General features: G+C 42.2%; 1 protein-coding gene across 24 annotated transcripts in view; it reads left to right on the top strand.

Annotated features, from left to right (window-relative positions):
- Dlgap1 (DLG associated protein 1) overlaps positions 1-14,525 on the top strand; it is a 779,881-nt gene that overhangs the window by 554,962 nt on the left and 210,394 nt on the right. For all 24 annotated transcript variants that reach the window (XM_004853200.3, XM_087194445.1, XM_004853199.3 and 21 more), the window contains one exon: positions 8,482-8,696. In XM_004853200.3, the coding sequence (XP_004853257.1) occupies positions 8,482-8,696 (215 nt within the window). The remainder of the gene's footprint in view (positions 1-8,481; positions 8,697-14,525) is intronic.

The raw sequence follows: 14,525 nt of genomic DNA, 5'->3' as shown, positions 1-14,525 counted from the left end.
TTCCTCCACACCTCGCCATCCAGCTTCCCACCCCAAGATGATCCACTCTCCAGGAGTCTTGCACACATGGCCTCATCGTGAACCCTCCACCATCCTTGGCCCAGAACCTGGCTCTGCCACCCGTCCGTTCCATGTCAGTAACAGGACCCAGCAAAGCAGCACACAAACTGCTCTGCTTCGGGAGAGCTTTTTATAAAGGAGCCTTCCTGTGTCTGCAATAGCGATTCTTGTTTTTATTTCAAGGCATGTAACTCATTGTTTATTTATTAGTTTCTTTTTCTTCCACCCATATCTTAAAACCCTATGAAGTAGCTTTGTTATCTGAAATGTGTGTTCTGTGAATTATCATGAAGTAACAATTTTTCCCCAAAAAAACATAAATGTGAGGAGGACAAAGATTCCTGTGCTATTTACTAAGCTCTCTGAGCCTCAGTTTCTTTATCTGACCAGGTGAAATCATAATACCTGTTCTCCACATCTTTCAAAATGGCTGTAAGGGTCTCCTGAGACATTATATGAATATACGGTCATTTAATAAACCAATAACACAGATAAATGCTATTATCATTATTAATTTGGTTGCTGCTGAATATGAACATTAAGTTCTATAATTATCCCCAAAATATCCCAAAATGTCTTATTTTTCTTTACATTCATATTTTTAAAAGAGTTTATATTATTGCTGGACCTATTTTTTTATATTTTAGCATGCCTGATAATTGAAATCCATCATATAATCTGTGGAGTATCAGATTTAAAGATGACACTTTCTTATCAGTACAAAAAATAAAGAGGGGTTTGCATTGGTTTTAGATTTGGCAAAATGTAGTATTTTATCTTAGAGGAAAGCTGAAGAAGAGTAAAAGTGGAGAACATTGTTTTATCCAAAAATGGAACTTTATTAATTAAGTGGGGATAATGGCTCCAAAAAACCAGAGAAGTGTTTGAGACTTTCAGAACAGAAGTTACTACCTTGAATCATACAACCTTACAAGTTTTCCTCTGAGAAAAACTTTTAAGGACACGTAGTTCATCATGGCTTTCGTTCACAGAGCTCCCAGAACTTCTGCAACCCTGTTTCAGCTGAGTTTGAGGAAATCTAAGGAGGAAAAAAGGTCAGCACAAAGACAGCCCGGTTCCAGAGGAGCTAGAGGACAGACACATATCTTTCTGTGTCCATGAACCAATTTAGGAGCGCTTAGTTCTCATCATACCAACATTGTTATAGTTTTGTGCATGATTGGCTGTATGGCACTTAGGTTCACATTCTTATCCTAAAATATTTCATGAACAGAAGAATGTCAGCCTTCAAAAATGCTCCTGCAGTTTCACCCCAGAGATATTTGTGACTGGTGGTATTTAAAAAGTAGCTAGGTTTCTAACATTTCTGCTCAAATTTTTTGTGATTTTTAAGGTATTTGTATCCATTATCCTTACTCATTATGCAGCTATTATCATTCCCATTTTACAGATGAAAAAAATGAATCAAAGAAGTGAAGTGATTCATCCACTGTCACACTGTGAATTAAAAACAAAGTCAGTGTTGGAATTCATTCATTCTTTTGGTGTCACCTTTACCCAGACACCTATTGTTTCTAGCACTGTCCTAGGCCATGGAAATAGATACACAGTGGGAAGCTTGCCTCTTTTCTTTTCCAGCCTGCCCTGCCCCTCTTCTATGATTATGAGCTGGACAGATGTCTTAGTCAGTTTCCTCCTCGCTAGGACAAAATACCCAACACCCACACCTTAAAGGAGAAAAGGTTTCTTTTGGCTCACAGTTTCAGAAGTTTCAGTCCATGGTCAGCAGGCTCAAACACATAAATGGCATGGTGGAAGGGCCTAGAGGAGGAGAGCTGCTCAAGTCATGGCAGGCAGGAAGCAGAGAGAGAAGGGAGGAGCCAGGGAGGGAGACAGACCCTTCCAGGTCACACACCAGTGACTGGCTCTTCCAACCAGACCACACCTCCCAAAAGCTCACTCAGCTGCTGAACTGAGCAGTGCATGAATCCACCAGTGAGCACAAGGTCCCATGATCCAACCACCCCGCAAGCACAGAGGTTCTGGGTACCATTTCAGATCTGAACCTCAACAACAGCAGAGCCATGTACAGCCCAGTGCTTTCTGACCCCAGTTGCTGACCTCCACAGTGCTCGTTCATCTCAAATTCAATCTCCAAATACAAAAATAGTTCCCATGGAGGTTCCTTTCCCCCCAAGATTTCTGTGAACCAGGATGTGGCTTCTGAGGTTCAATCACTAGGAAAGCAGGTGAGCTGGCTTGTCCAAGGTGGCCTGATGGCTGGAGACTCCTCCACAATAGAGAGGAGTCCCCGGACAGAGAGCTGTGGGCATCTCCTGAGGGGAAACTCAAGCTCAGAAATGATGGGAGTGGCCTGCTGTGGTGGTGCACACCTGTAATCCCCAGATACTTGGGAGGATGAGGCACAAGGATCACAATACAAGGCCAGCTTGGGCAACTTAGCAACACCCTGCCTCAAAAATAAAATAGAATAAAATAAAACAGGGCTGAGGATACAGCTTAGTCATAAAGCACTTGCCTAGCTTGCATGAGCCCCTGTGGTTCAACTTCCCATACCAAAAAAAAAATTAATAATAATAATATGGTAATAGACATTTGACTCGGAATTTAAGGTTTTGCTTGATATAGTTTATTTCTGCCACTGCACAGTGTAATCAGACATTAGCATCTCCTTGGAAAGCCAAAGCTATCCATGATTAGGGGCATCAACAGAGGTGATGAGTGCCAGAAGGAGGGAGGAGCTTTCTTAAAACAGGCTCAGTAAGCATTTCCTGTATGCTTGTGGGTATCACCTTACAAAAAATCTATACAGAACTCTACTGGTAGCAAAGCGAGGTACAGAGAAGTTAATTAACTTGCCCGAGGAGGGCCCTAGTAACTTGTCCGGCAGGAACACAACCCAGACACCTGATTCAAAGCCCCACCATCAGCCTTTCAGAACCACTGCATTCCTGAGGCCAGTGAGCATTCAGGGTAGCTGGAGAGAGGAAACAAGGCCACAAAGAACAGGTAGTGTGTAGAAACACCACTGAGTGGTGATGCAAATAAACACTTAGTCGGATCATGGGGATGAGGTGGGCATTTTTTTCTGTGGGCCATCCAGCCTCTCTCAGCACCAGACAGCTCTGCCCTTGTAGCTAAAAACGAGCTATGAACAACACATAATAAAAGCCATGGTGGTGTACCAATAAAACTTTATTTACAAAAACAAACAGTGGAGCTAGATTTAGTCTGCAAGCTATAGCTTCCTGGGCCCTCATATAGATGGCACACATGAACCATGATAGAAAACTATAGTGAATATTTAAATTTTTTAAATGTTATAACAGTAAAAGATATGAATCCCCCTCATAATATACCTTTTCACTTCAAACACACTTATTCCATCATCCTTGCCATGTCCTGAAGCAGTTCTGGAGTCCTCTTTCCAGAGTGTCTTTAGTTGCACTGTCCTGACTCAGTGTCTTTAATCAATTCAAAATGTACCAGAGACCCCTGAAGTTAGTGAAGGTAAGCTACGTGCAAGGCCAAGAGTACATGAGAGGATGTGCAGTGGTGAGGTTTCTGTGGAGACTAATGCAAGCAGGGCTCATAAAGGACAAGGCAAAACATTCTCAAATTAGGAACAGAATAGACAAAATGTATGGTTGGAATTAGAACATTGTTCTTCTAGGGAGAAGGTTTTAGATGTGGGAACGGAATTTGGGTGCGAGTTACTCTGACCTCGGCACATAGGCTTCGGCCAGACTCACTTCTCAAAACAAGCCAACTATGGAGTTGACTCTTTACAACCTGCACTGCTTACAGCCTGGTTGGAGCAGAATCAATGTTGCAATCTCCTGCAAAAAGGTTCAGTTTTCATGGTCATTTTGACTTTGGGAAGAGCCAGAAGTTGCATGGTGGCACATCCAGTGAGTAACGTGGATGAGAACACAGCATCATGTTTTTATTACCAGCACTCAGCAGCAGCATTCACTGTATTTTTGATCACATCTCAAAAAGAAACTCACAAAAAAGAACTTCCAGAACTGCTTCAGAAAGTGGCAAGAACAATGGAATAAGTGTGTTCAAAGTGAGCACGAGGATTCTGAGAGAAGTTCATGGCAAAGCGTCTTTTGCTGTAATACTATTTTTTAAATTTAAACATTCACCATATGTTTTGCTCAAGCCCCTTGCCTTCGATTTCACAAAGTTCCATTTAGCCTGGAGCTGTTGTAGGGAGAGGTGAGCCCTACTTGGAAGGAGAATTTGAGATGAGCTTAAGAGACCTGCATGCCCCTGCATCTCTTGTCTCTCCCTTGTCACTTGGGCTTGGTGCTCCATGCTGGCCTGGCATTTCACCCCTGGGCCTTGAGGACACCATGCTTGTTTTCATTCTGGAGACTTGGCACTGGCTGAGCCTCCTGCCGGGAAGCTCTGCCCCCACCTCTCCCTGAGCTGACTCCTCCAGGGTGGCCACATGATGGCAGCCCCACCGATGGAATAAGCATGGCTTTCCCCCACTCTTTCACCTGTCTTATCTCCCTCCTAGTATGTGTGCTTCTGAAAATGTCCTGCTCCTTTTCTGGCTGTGCCTCTTTGCTGTCTGTCTCTTCCCGCTCCCCTTCTGGGATATAAACTCCGTGGAATGGGATCAGCATGTGCACCCTTCAGCGCTGGCACATAGACAGTCAAGGACACCTGCAGAGCTAAAGGAAGAAGGGAGGGAGGCAGGATAGGAGACAGGAGGCGGAAGCACGTGCCCTGGGCAGGGGGGGGTCTATGTCCTCCCTTTCCATGTAGCCTGCAGCCCTCTGTCACATTTCAGTTAAGAAGCCCCCTTAGGGCCGGGGATTTAGCTCAGTGGTTCTGCAGCCTGCTTCTCAAGTGCAAGGTCCCTAGTTCGATCCCCAGTACTAAAAAAAAAGAAGCCCCCTTGACCAGAAACACGAGGATGATGGCGGTTGATCACAGTCATTCCTTGACCAGCAAGGGTCTTTTGGACTTGTGAAGAATGCCACATGGTTTAAGCCATAGACTGGCTGTGTCTGAAATAGTAAATGTTCGCTATTCCTCACTTTATCAAAAATAAAGCTCTCTGTTGGAGTATTAGTGCCTAAAGAAGCATTAGAAAGCAAGCAACCACTTTTCTCTGATTCATGGCTATTGTAAAACTTAACCTCTATTATACTGCTTTTATTATTTGTTCTTCAATGTTTGTTGCCTCTAACTCCCTCCTAAGATGCTTGGGCCAGGCATCTTGCCTAATACCAACAAGTACCTAGGCCCTTTGTCTCTGCCCCTGCTTCCCTTTCTTACAAACACTTGTGACCGCCTAAACTGCCATCACCAACAACCTCTTCTTTACATTTCTCCAAGTCTCTTCTCTCTGAATTGCAAAGACATAGCACCTTTGACTCTGTCACAGTAGCAACTGCCACCACAGATATCCTTTCCTTGCAGTCAAAAGGGAGATGGGACTCGTTCTCTGGGCCCCTTACAGAATAGTGTGCTTTCTTCTAAAACTATGAACCTCGGCCATTTCTCTCTTCTGCTTTGGAGTTAAAAATAAAAATGGGCTCAATTAACACAATTTTACTGTCCCTTACAGTTCAGCCATTGTGTTTTGCGTCTCCAAATTCATGATTTCTGGTGTTTTTCCATTTTCCCTAGAACTGATCTCTGTATTATTTTCTGGGTACCCTTGTTGTATGCTACTTCCAGGTAGATGAATAATGTGTTTATGCCCCTTTCCAATAGAAGTCACTTTGGTACAACTCAGTAGCTGCTATCACTTGAAAAGGCTGTTGAATTGAAAGGTGTACAGATTAAATACTTCTCAGCCAGTTCCCTTAGCAACAGTTGCAGGCTTTTTCTTGTAAAGGGCTGAGTTTCTACCCTAAGCTAAACAGAAATTTTCCATGCTATTTTTTTGTAAGTAGTATTAGCTAATCAGTTTGTCATTAGTCTCTGACATCTTCCAGAGAGCAACACTTACGAATTCTACATCAGCACGGAGAAATGGCAAGGGTTGGATTCATCATCTCTGACCTTCCATATCCTGAGCTAATTGTTTAAGTGTCATTAACTGCTAAACCAGTAATGCAGTTTCGAACATGATCGAATCTGGTGATGAGTCACCTGATGAGTCGGAGGAAAACAAGGCTGTTCTCAGCGTTTACCATCTCCTAAGAAACCCAGTTACTGTAGTGATTTTGATGCCTCTTAGCTAAAACGTAAGAGCTTGACATTTTATATCAGCCTAACTAGTTAATGCCAACTGGATCAAATGTGAAGGGTTACAAGGTGGCCAGGATGGCAGCTGTTCCATCCTGAAGGTGCTAAAACTCCCTGCCTAAAAAGAGCACCTCCATCGAATAGTGGGCACTCTGGCCGCCAGAGCTGAGACTTGAGGAAGGTTCAGAAACCTGACTTTCCTCATTTGTTAAGTGGGAGTAATAATAATAGCACCCCTCTGCTGACGAATTAAGCGAGTTAATGTTTATAAAGCGTTTCAAACAAACTGCAAGGTAGGCATGGTGGTGTACAACTATAACCCCAGCACTCGGGGGGCTGAGACAGGGAGGTCAGCCTGGACAACGTAGCAAGACCTTGTCTCAAAAAAAAAACAAAAAACCTAACCTGCACACAGGAATAACAAAGAATTTTTTAATTAAGTAAGCATGCTGCATAGTGAAAGTTAGACTATTAAGTACCTCCCAGGATAAAAACCGACAAACTTCTATTTCCGAGTCCATAAATTGTAGCGTCTTTTCCATCTGACGCTTCTAAATATAAGCTTTCAAATCATAAGCTTTCAAGATTTGTAACTTAAATGGAGCATTATCACCATTCCATACAATGTATAATATTTAGAAATCTGTGTCTACACTGTGTATTATCATAGTAGATAGTTTTCTTAACATTTTAGAGTTGCAATTCACATGTTATTCATCATAAAATCTATTAGATTGTGATTTTGAAAGTTAGACTGAGAAGCTTTATGTCCAGTGCTTCTGCTGGCAAGATGTATATTCTTTGCAAAGTTGCCTAAGCTCCCTGGGAAACCCAGAAAAATGCACGTGGTTGGTGCCTTGGTGAAATAAGTTCCTCCAAGCAAATGGCTTAGCATAGTTGCACGATAAAAATGAAATAATGGATAATCAGTCAATAGGCACCATCCAAATATTAAATACCATTTCATCTTCTCATTGCCAGTCTGGCCAATTCCAGGGAGCCCTGGACACTGCTTCCCCCTCACCACTACTGGTAACACCTGTTTCTAGTGTCTCTTCATCTTGCTCCCATTTGATCTGGAATTCTCCCCAAATTTATTTAGACTATGTCTTCTCCGTTATAAGCATGGTGAGGGCAAGAACCAACCTCTTTCCTTTTTTGGTCTCTTGTAATTAACTTTGTGCACTATTCTGGACAGGCAGGGTGGCCACTATGCATTTTTTTCACCAAGTGGAGGAGGAAGGAAATTCAGTAGGCACTAAGTTGAGTCCATGTTGAAGTGGAAAATCTAAGAGGGACTGAGGGGAAAAAATACGTAAAGCAGCTTTATAAAACTGAGGGTAATGCCCTAATCAACTTGAAGAAATGACTGTGGCAAGAAAAAAGGAGCAGAGCAAGGGAAACAACGTTCTCTTCTATGGTCCTCATAATTAGGGACTTAGGGTAGCACCCGGCAAAACAAGATGAAAAGAATCATTCAGATGAGTAGTAGCTATGCCAGGTAAGTAGAGCAACCAAAATCCAAAATGCTCCTGGGAGATGTTCTCAATACAAGTGTGTGCGTGCGTGTGTGTGTGCATGCATAAAGAGGCCAACAAACACAAAAACCAAGAAAATGCACCCAGATTCCATAAGGGCATCATTGGAAACCTTCAGATAGAACTTTCAGAAGATCTACGAAGACCGAGTCTAAATTAAGAGGGGGTTGGCAAGCCTTAGTGACTGGAAAAAGGAGTTGGAAAGTGGGCATAGCTGGTATTGACCACTAGCTAAGAAGAGAGATTACCTGTGAGAGAGTAAAGATGGAAAGTTCAAGGTAGGCATTGATAAATCATAAAACATTCTTGAATCTTAAGTGACATTTAGAAATGAATCGCCAAAAGGCTCAAATACAACTGCTTCCATTCCCATGGCGTTTTTATTCCTGACTCAGCTGTTATCACTGTGAGAAAACTGAGAGGCATAAATGAATCTGAGCCAGTGGTTTTCATTTTTCTTAACACTTCAGGTGTTTTATAAAGATTGAGACTTGGGTTTGCATGTGTAAAAAATATTTTCAAACTGATTATAGAAAAATGCTATTAATGAAAGGTTAATATCTTAAGTTTTTGATAATCATCACTGTTACCTATATCCAGGGACGGACATACATACACACAAGGGAAAGAAAAGAAAAATGTAGGAGTTTATAAAAAATGAATTATGTGTTTTATGTCTGACTAGGTTCCTCAGGATGACTGGACAGGCTACACCCCTCGAGGGAAAGATGATGAAATTCCTTGCCGAAGAATGCGCAGTGGCAGCTATATCAAGGCCATGGGGGACGAAGACAGCGGAGATTCAGACACAAGTCCTAAGCCTTCTCCCAAAGTTGCTGCCCGGAGAGAGAGCTATCTCAAGGCCACCCAGCCATCCCTCACTGAGCTCACCACACTCAAGTAAGTAGCCCTAACAGTACTTCCAGTAGGTACTTCCGGTTAAATGCAGTACTTCAGGTGGTCCATTCCTTGTATCATCACCTAGGGTCAGACTGTGTGGGCTGTAGGGGTCAGTAGGGCAGGAAAACACCCTAGGGATGAGTGGGCAAAGCCTTTTACAGTGTGTTGACTTTGACACTGGATCCATGTACTCCAGTGTCTTCCAAGACAGGAGTGGCCAGGTATGCACTGCATGGATCATAAGCTGAACCCCTAACTCCCAAGAAGGGCTTGAAACAATCCGAAATGGCTTCTAAAAGAAATAAAATTTCTTGTCAATAAAAACATTCATATATCCAGATTCTTTCCATTTGTCCAGCAACTAAATGTACAAGGGGACTCTTCCTTAAAAAACTCTTCAATTTTTCAGATAATTGAGTAATAAGATAGAGACAGTTATTGTGGAGAAACATATAGAATATTCTCATGCTTAAAAACTGGGTGACTTGTGAGGGGTTTTGATATGTATGTTTAAACTTGGAGCACTCTGTACCTATTACAATTTGTAAGACCTTAAAAGTGGTTTTTTGATTTGAAAAATAGGATGTCATCCCTGCCTGTTTTTGCTATTTGAAAACAGAACAGCATTATACAGAAAACTACTGAAATTGATTATTTTAAGCAAGGCATGGTTTAAATTTTAGTACCACCCTGAGAGTAAATCAGAGTCTTAGAATGTGGAGCTAGAGAGAGAGAATCCCATTTGGACTAAAATACTAATTATAAATAATTAGTATTTTAAAAGTGCTTTTGATTCCATATTTTGATGAAATGTGTATTATTATTCATGCATTTGTATTATTTTATAAAATAAAACATTAAAAGACAAAATAAATTAAAAAGAAAAGCAGTTGGGTGAAGAAAAACAAGCGAGAGTTAATCAAGAACACTGAAAAACCACAGGCTATTATATGATGGGAATTTACTTAAATAGCAAAGGCTATTATACTTAAAGGAACTAGACATGAATTTTTTTCCAAAAGACTATATGGAACCACTCTGGGTTGTTTTAATCAAGAATTAATACCAGGGCCGGGGATTTAGCTCAGTGGTTCTGGCACCGGCCTCGCAAGCGCAAGGTCCCGAGTTCGATCCCCGGTACCAAAAAAAAAAGAAAGAATTAATACCAGCTGGACACAGCAGTGCAAGCCTGTGATACCTACTACTCGAGAGGCTGCACCAGGAGGATTGCTAGCTAATTCAAGGCCAGCCTGAGCTATATAATAAGTCTTGGTCCTAAAATAAAATAAAATCAGAAAGGTAACTCAGTGATACAGCACTTGCCTACCATGCACAAAGCCCTGGGTTCAACCCCTGGTACCACAAGCAATAATAATAATGATGATGATAGTGCCATCCATACATTAGTAAACTAACCCACAAAAGAAGCTTTTCTTGCTTTCGTTCTGACTCCAATTGTACTTGCTTTCTACCTTTCTTAGTTTCCTTCCCTAGGACTTTCATAACAAACTGTCAAAACTGGGTTATTCGGAACAATAGAAATTAATTGTTTCACAGTTTAAGAAGCTAGAAGCCTGAGACCAAGGTATAGGCTGGGCCATGCTGCCTCTGAACCCTGTGGAGGACGGGTCTGCCTTGTCTCTTCCTGGGTTCTGGTGCGGCCAGCAGTGTTTGGTGTTCCTTGCTGGCAGCTGCAGCCCTTCCATCCTCCTGTCTGTGTCTTTGTACAGCTTCTCCCAGTGACACCAGACATTGCAGTGGGACCTTCCTAATGACATCCTCTCCACTTGGTTAAATCTGCGTAGACCCTTTTCCCAGAAACTGTACCATAACTTCACATTCACAGACACTGGGAGTTAGAGTTTCAGTGTATGGATTTGAAGGACATAATTCAACCTGTACCTTGGCTGCACAAAGTAAAAGTTGATCATGCAAATAAAAATAAAACCAAGTCTTCTTTGCACTTTGGCACACCTAGCACAGGCTCAGAAAATTAAATACACCCAACCTGAAAAGAATTCAATTTGTTAAAAAAGCAGTGGGCCAAGGTGGTAGGAAATGACAGTAGCTAAGGATCACTGTGACAGATATCTTCTGTGGACCTTAAATATCTGGCCAGTAGTGACAGCCATGGTGCCAACTGACATCTTCTAGAGCAGTGATGGCAAACCTTTTAGAGCTTTCAGTGATAACAAACAGCCCTCTGCAGCATGTGTGGCCTGCTGTTTCTAGACAAAGCAAATGAAGGAAACAATGGGCAGAAGAGGCAGGGAGACGTCCAAGTTCTGCTTCCTCAGCCCCCAGTGTTCCCCCTCCACCCCTACGGATCCTGGAAAATCATCACCTGGATGCCCCAGTCACATGAGCCAAATACATCCCTGGGTCTGAGTGATGACAACTGCTGCTCACAGCAGAATACAGAGGGGAGGAGAGTCGAGCCAGGAGGGAGAGGAGGCGTGAGCTGAGAGAGGCTGAAAGCAGGAACAGGGTCACTGTCCTCACTCACCCTGTGCCCTGGGTTGCTCTCCTCACAGCTTCAGGGCTGTGAAGAATCCACTCAGAGGCTGTCGGTGAACTTTCTTTCTCACTTGCCTTCTAGCCAATATTCCTCTGCTGTCCCAGGCATTATATCTAGGCCATCATACATTCTTTTGGCATCCGGAAGCTTTAAGAGCAGAGAGGGCTGCACACAGGGACAGTGGCTAGACTGGTGGGGCAGAAGGACAGCTGCTTCAGGCAGAAATCATGGACCTAAGAGCTCATGGCTGCCCATTCGTTCCTCCAGACCTCTGGAAATTCAAACTGGAAGCCAGTTTTCTAGGGAACATCTCACAAAATTGGAAAAGATTTTTCTTTACTTAGAACAGAGTTTCATTAAACTGTCTCTATTGTGGTCTATTCTGTAGCGGGCATGAATACATCTGACCACCATTCAAACAAGTCTCCCTTCCCTGTGTGACTGTCTCAATTACTTCTCATGATTCCATTTAGCTCCATTCATCTCTCCTTCACCTATTTTAGGAGTTTCATGTATTGGTGCAATCTAAAAGATGCGATTGAGAACTATAGTGAATGTTTAAATTTGTTAAAAAAATATTATTATACTACAAGACATATTGCCACGAATCCCCCTCAAAATAGTTCCCCTTGCTTCAAACATGCATGACCCTTTGTTCTTGCCACTTTCTGCAGCAGTTCTGGAGTCCTCTTTCCTGAGTATCTTCCATTGTGCTGTCCTGGCTGCCTTGATGTCCTGAATCAATTCAAAATGTTTCCCTTTCGTGATCACTTTGACTTTGGAGAAGAGCCAGGAGTCACACGGTGCCAGATCCAGTGAATAAGGTGGATGAGACACAGCCGTCATCTTTTTACAGCCTCCCTTTCTGTTGGGTGACACTCGGCATCGATATTCACCCTATTTTTTATCACACCTTGTAAAGACATAAAGAGGACTCCAGGACTGCTTCAAAAGGTGGCAAGAAGGATGGAATAAGTATGTTTGAAGTGAGGGAAACCATTCTGAGGGAGGATTAATGACAATGTGTCTTTACTGTAATAAACTTTGTATTTAAACGTTAATAATATATGTTGATCATATCTCATATATTTAATCTTCCATCACTCAACCACATAGGATTATTAATGATTTCTGGTTTAATTAGGTTTAATGAAATACACAAAGAGAAAAGGTGGCAAAAATTCAGACATGACGTGACTCATAATCAATTCTGTCTTGTATTCCTTGATGATGTTTTGACTAGAGATCATTATTTTTCTAGAAGGTTGAAGCATTCAGTCCCCAGTGCGAAAAAAGATACCCATATCCTGGAATTCTAGTTCCTCAAAAAAGAAAACTATATTTATGCTCCTACTTCTTTGACATTTAAGTCAATTTTTTCCTCCTTCCTCCTCAGCAATTCACAGCTTTAGGGATGAATCACAGCCATGAACCAAGGTAACTAAAATTAGTCAAGTGAGTTTGGGCCAACGTTTTGTTTGAGGTTTCCAACTCCCATCTCCTCCGAAATGTTGGGGAGAAGCACCCTACACTTCATGTTGTTGTTTTTTTCTTTTTCCTTTTCTGTTTTCCCCAGGCATCTTGATGATTTGCCTGCAGGGGCTGGTTTTCGTCTGTTATTAATGTTAGTGGCTGCATTTTCAGATACACAAAGCCTAAGGGCAGTCAGACCTTCTGGAGTTAGGAGACACAATAGTGAGGTCCATCTTTGAGGTGGCAAAACTTAGTAGCTAAATCTGAAAACTGTTGTTCCTGTCATTCTCATTCCTTATCCCCACAGCTATTAGCAGTGCCCTTCACCCCACCTCACTAGCTTTTTTCTTCTCTTAGTTATTAACTACCAGTGGATTTGAAATGGCTTGTCACCCAAGTTTATTATTTTCAAAATGAGCGTCCGAATATCAAACAGTAAATTTTGAGGTGAGTAGGGGAGAGGTTTTTCAGCCAGTTTCCTCAAAAGAGGTCCCCGCAGCTTGGCTCTGATGAAAAACGTAAGTTTTTTAGTTGAAGTTGTACTATAGGGTATTTATTCTGGCACTGAGACTACTGCCTGCCACCACGATGAGTTAAAAACCATACCCAAACCCATCTTGGATCTGCCTTTAATATATTATAGAAGGAACTTTTTTTAAATGATAGTAAGAGGGCCGGGGGTTTAGCTCAGTGTTTCCAGTGCCTGCCTTGAAAGCGCAAGGTCCCAAGTTTGATCCCCGGTACCAAAAGAAAAAATGATAGTAAGAGAGCTGGCTTTTCAAAAAAGATTCTAAAGTTAAATTCCAATATCCAGTAACCTGAGGAGAATAACATTTTAAAATTTCTTCATGCTGGTTTATCCCTTCACCCTGCCACTAAGAAAAACAATTTTCCCCCTAGAAGAAATACTCTTTACTATTATAGACTTTGAAATGCCTCTGAAATTGGAGAGAAGGACCTCAGGCTTTTGTGAGAGCTCTTAGCAATTTTGATAATGTGTCTAACAGAAGGTTTCAGGAGGTTCCTATCCAATCCATAATGCCTTGAAAGCAGATAGATGGTTAATTGTCTTCATTTTTTTTCTTGAGCCCTGGACTCTTTAAATTTTCTTTTCTCAGTTTGTCTTAGATAAGTTGGTGAAATACTAAATAGCTCTGTTTTAAGCAACTGGTTTAATGTCTCTGGATCTTCCCAATGAGATGTGCATCTCAGGCTCATTGCAGATGAGGTACCAATTAATGGCTCCTTCCACAGCTCTCCTTGCCCGGGCCATAGCAGACAGCACTAGCAGATCCCAGTTTTGATGGATCCCCCCCCGAGCACAGGCCAGGCCTCAGACCCAATCTCATCTCTGTGCTCTGCAGTCAGGTTCATGGATGCTATGCATCTGTCTCTCCAGGAATGGACTCCTAGGAGCCTTTCAGCTCCAATGTGTTCATTGTAAGGATGAGGCTCCAAAGAAATGGTATTTCACAGTTTAAAGACACAAGGAAATAGTATTGGTAAATAAAATACTTTGAGAAGAGATTGTGGGGGTGGGCTCCTTCAACTTTGATTCTGGAAATTGAAAATGAAGTAATTCTCCATCAGGAGCCTGATGTTGCCTCTTACTGGGGCCTCTTTGTTTATCTTTGTGTGAGTTTCTTTTTTCTCCCCAGACACACGGCGTCCTCTGCCTGTTCTGCACATCCACATGCCCTACCTACCCACTGACTCTTCCTCATGCTCCTTCTCTTCCCAGAAAAAGAGGCGGGGTGGTGGAAATGGGAGTGTCGCTATTTCTCACCCAGAGACATGAAAAATGTTTAAGAACATAACAATGTACATCATCCCATCTT

This window comes from Heterocephalus glaber, unplaced genomic scaffold, assembly GCF_053883595.1.
Source record: "Heterocephalus glaber isolate CG9 unplaced genomic scaffold, H.glaber_assembly_v1.0 deba00000331, whole genome shotgun sequence".
NCBI classification, from domain to species: Eukaryota; Metazoa; Chordata; class Mammalia; order Rodentia; family Bathyergidae; genus Heterocephalus; species Heterocephalus glaber.
This window is presented reverse-complemented; position numbering and strand designations above follow the sequence as displayed.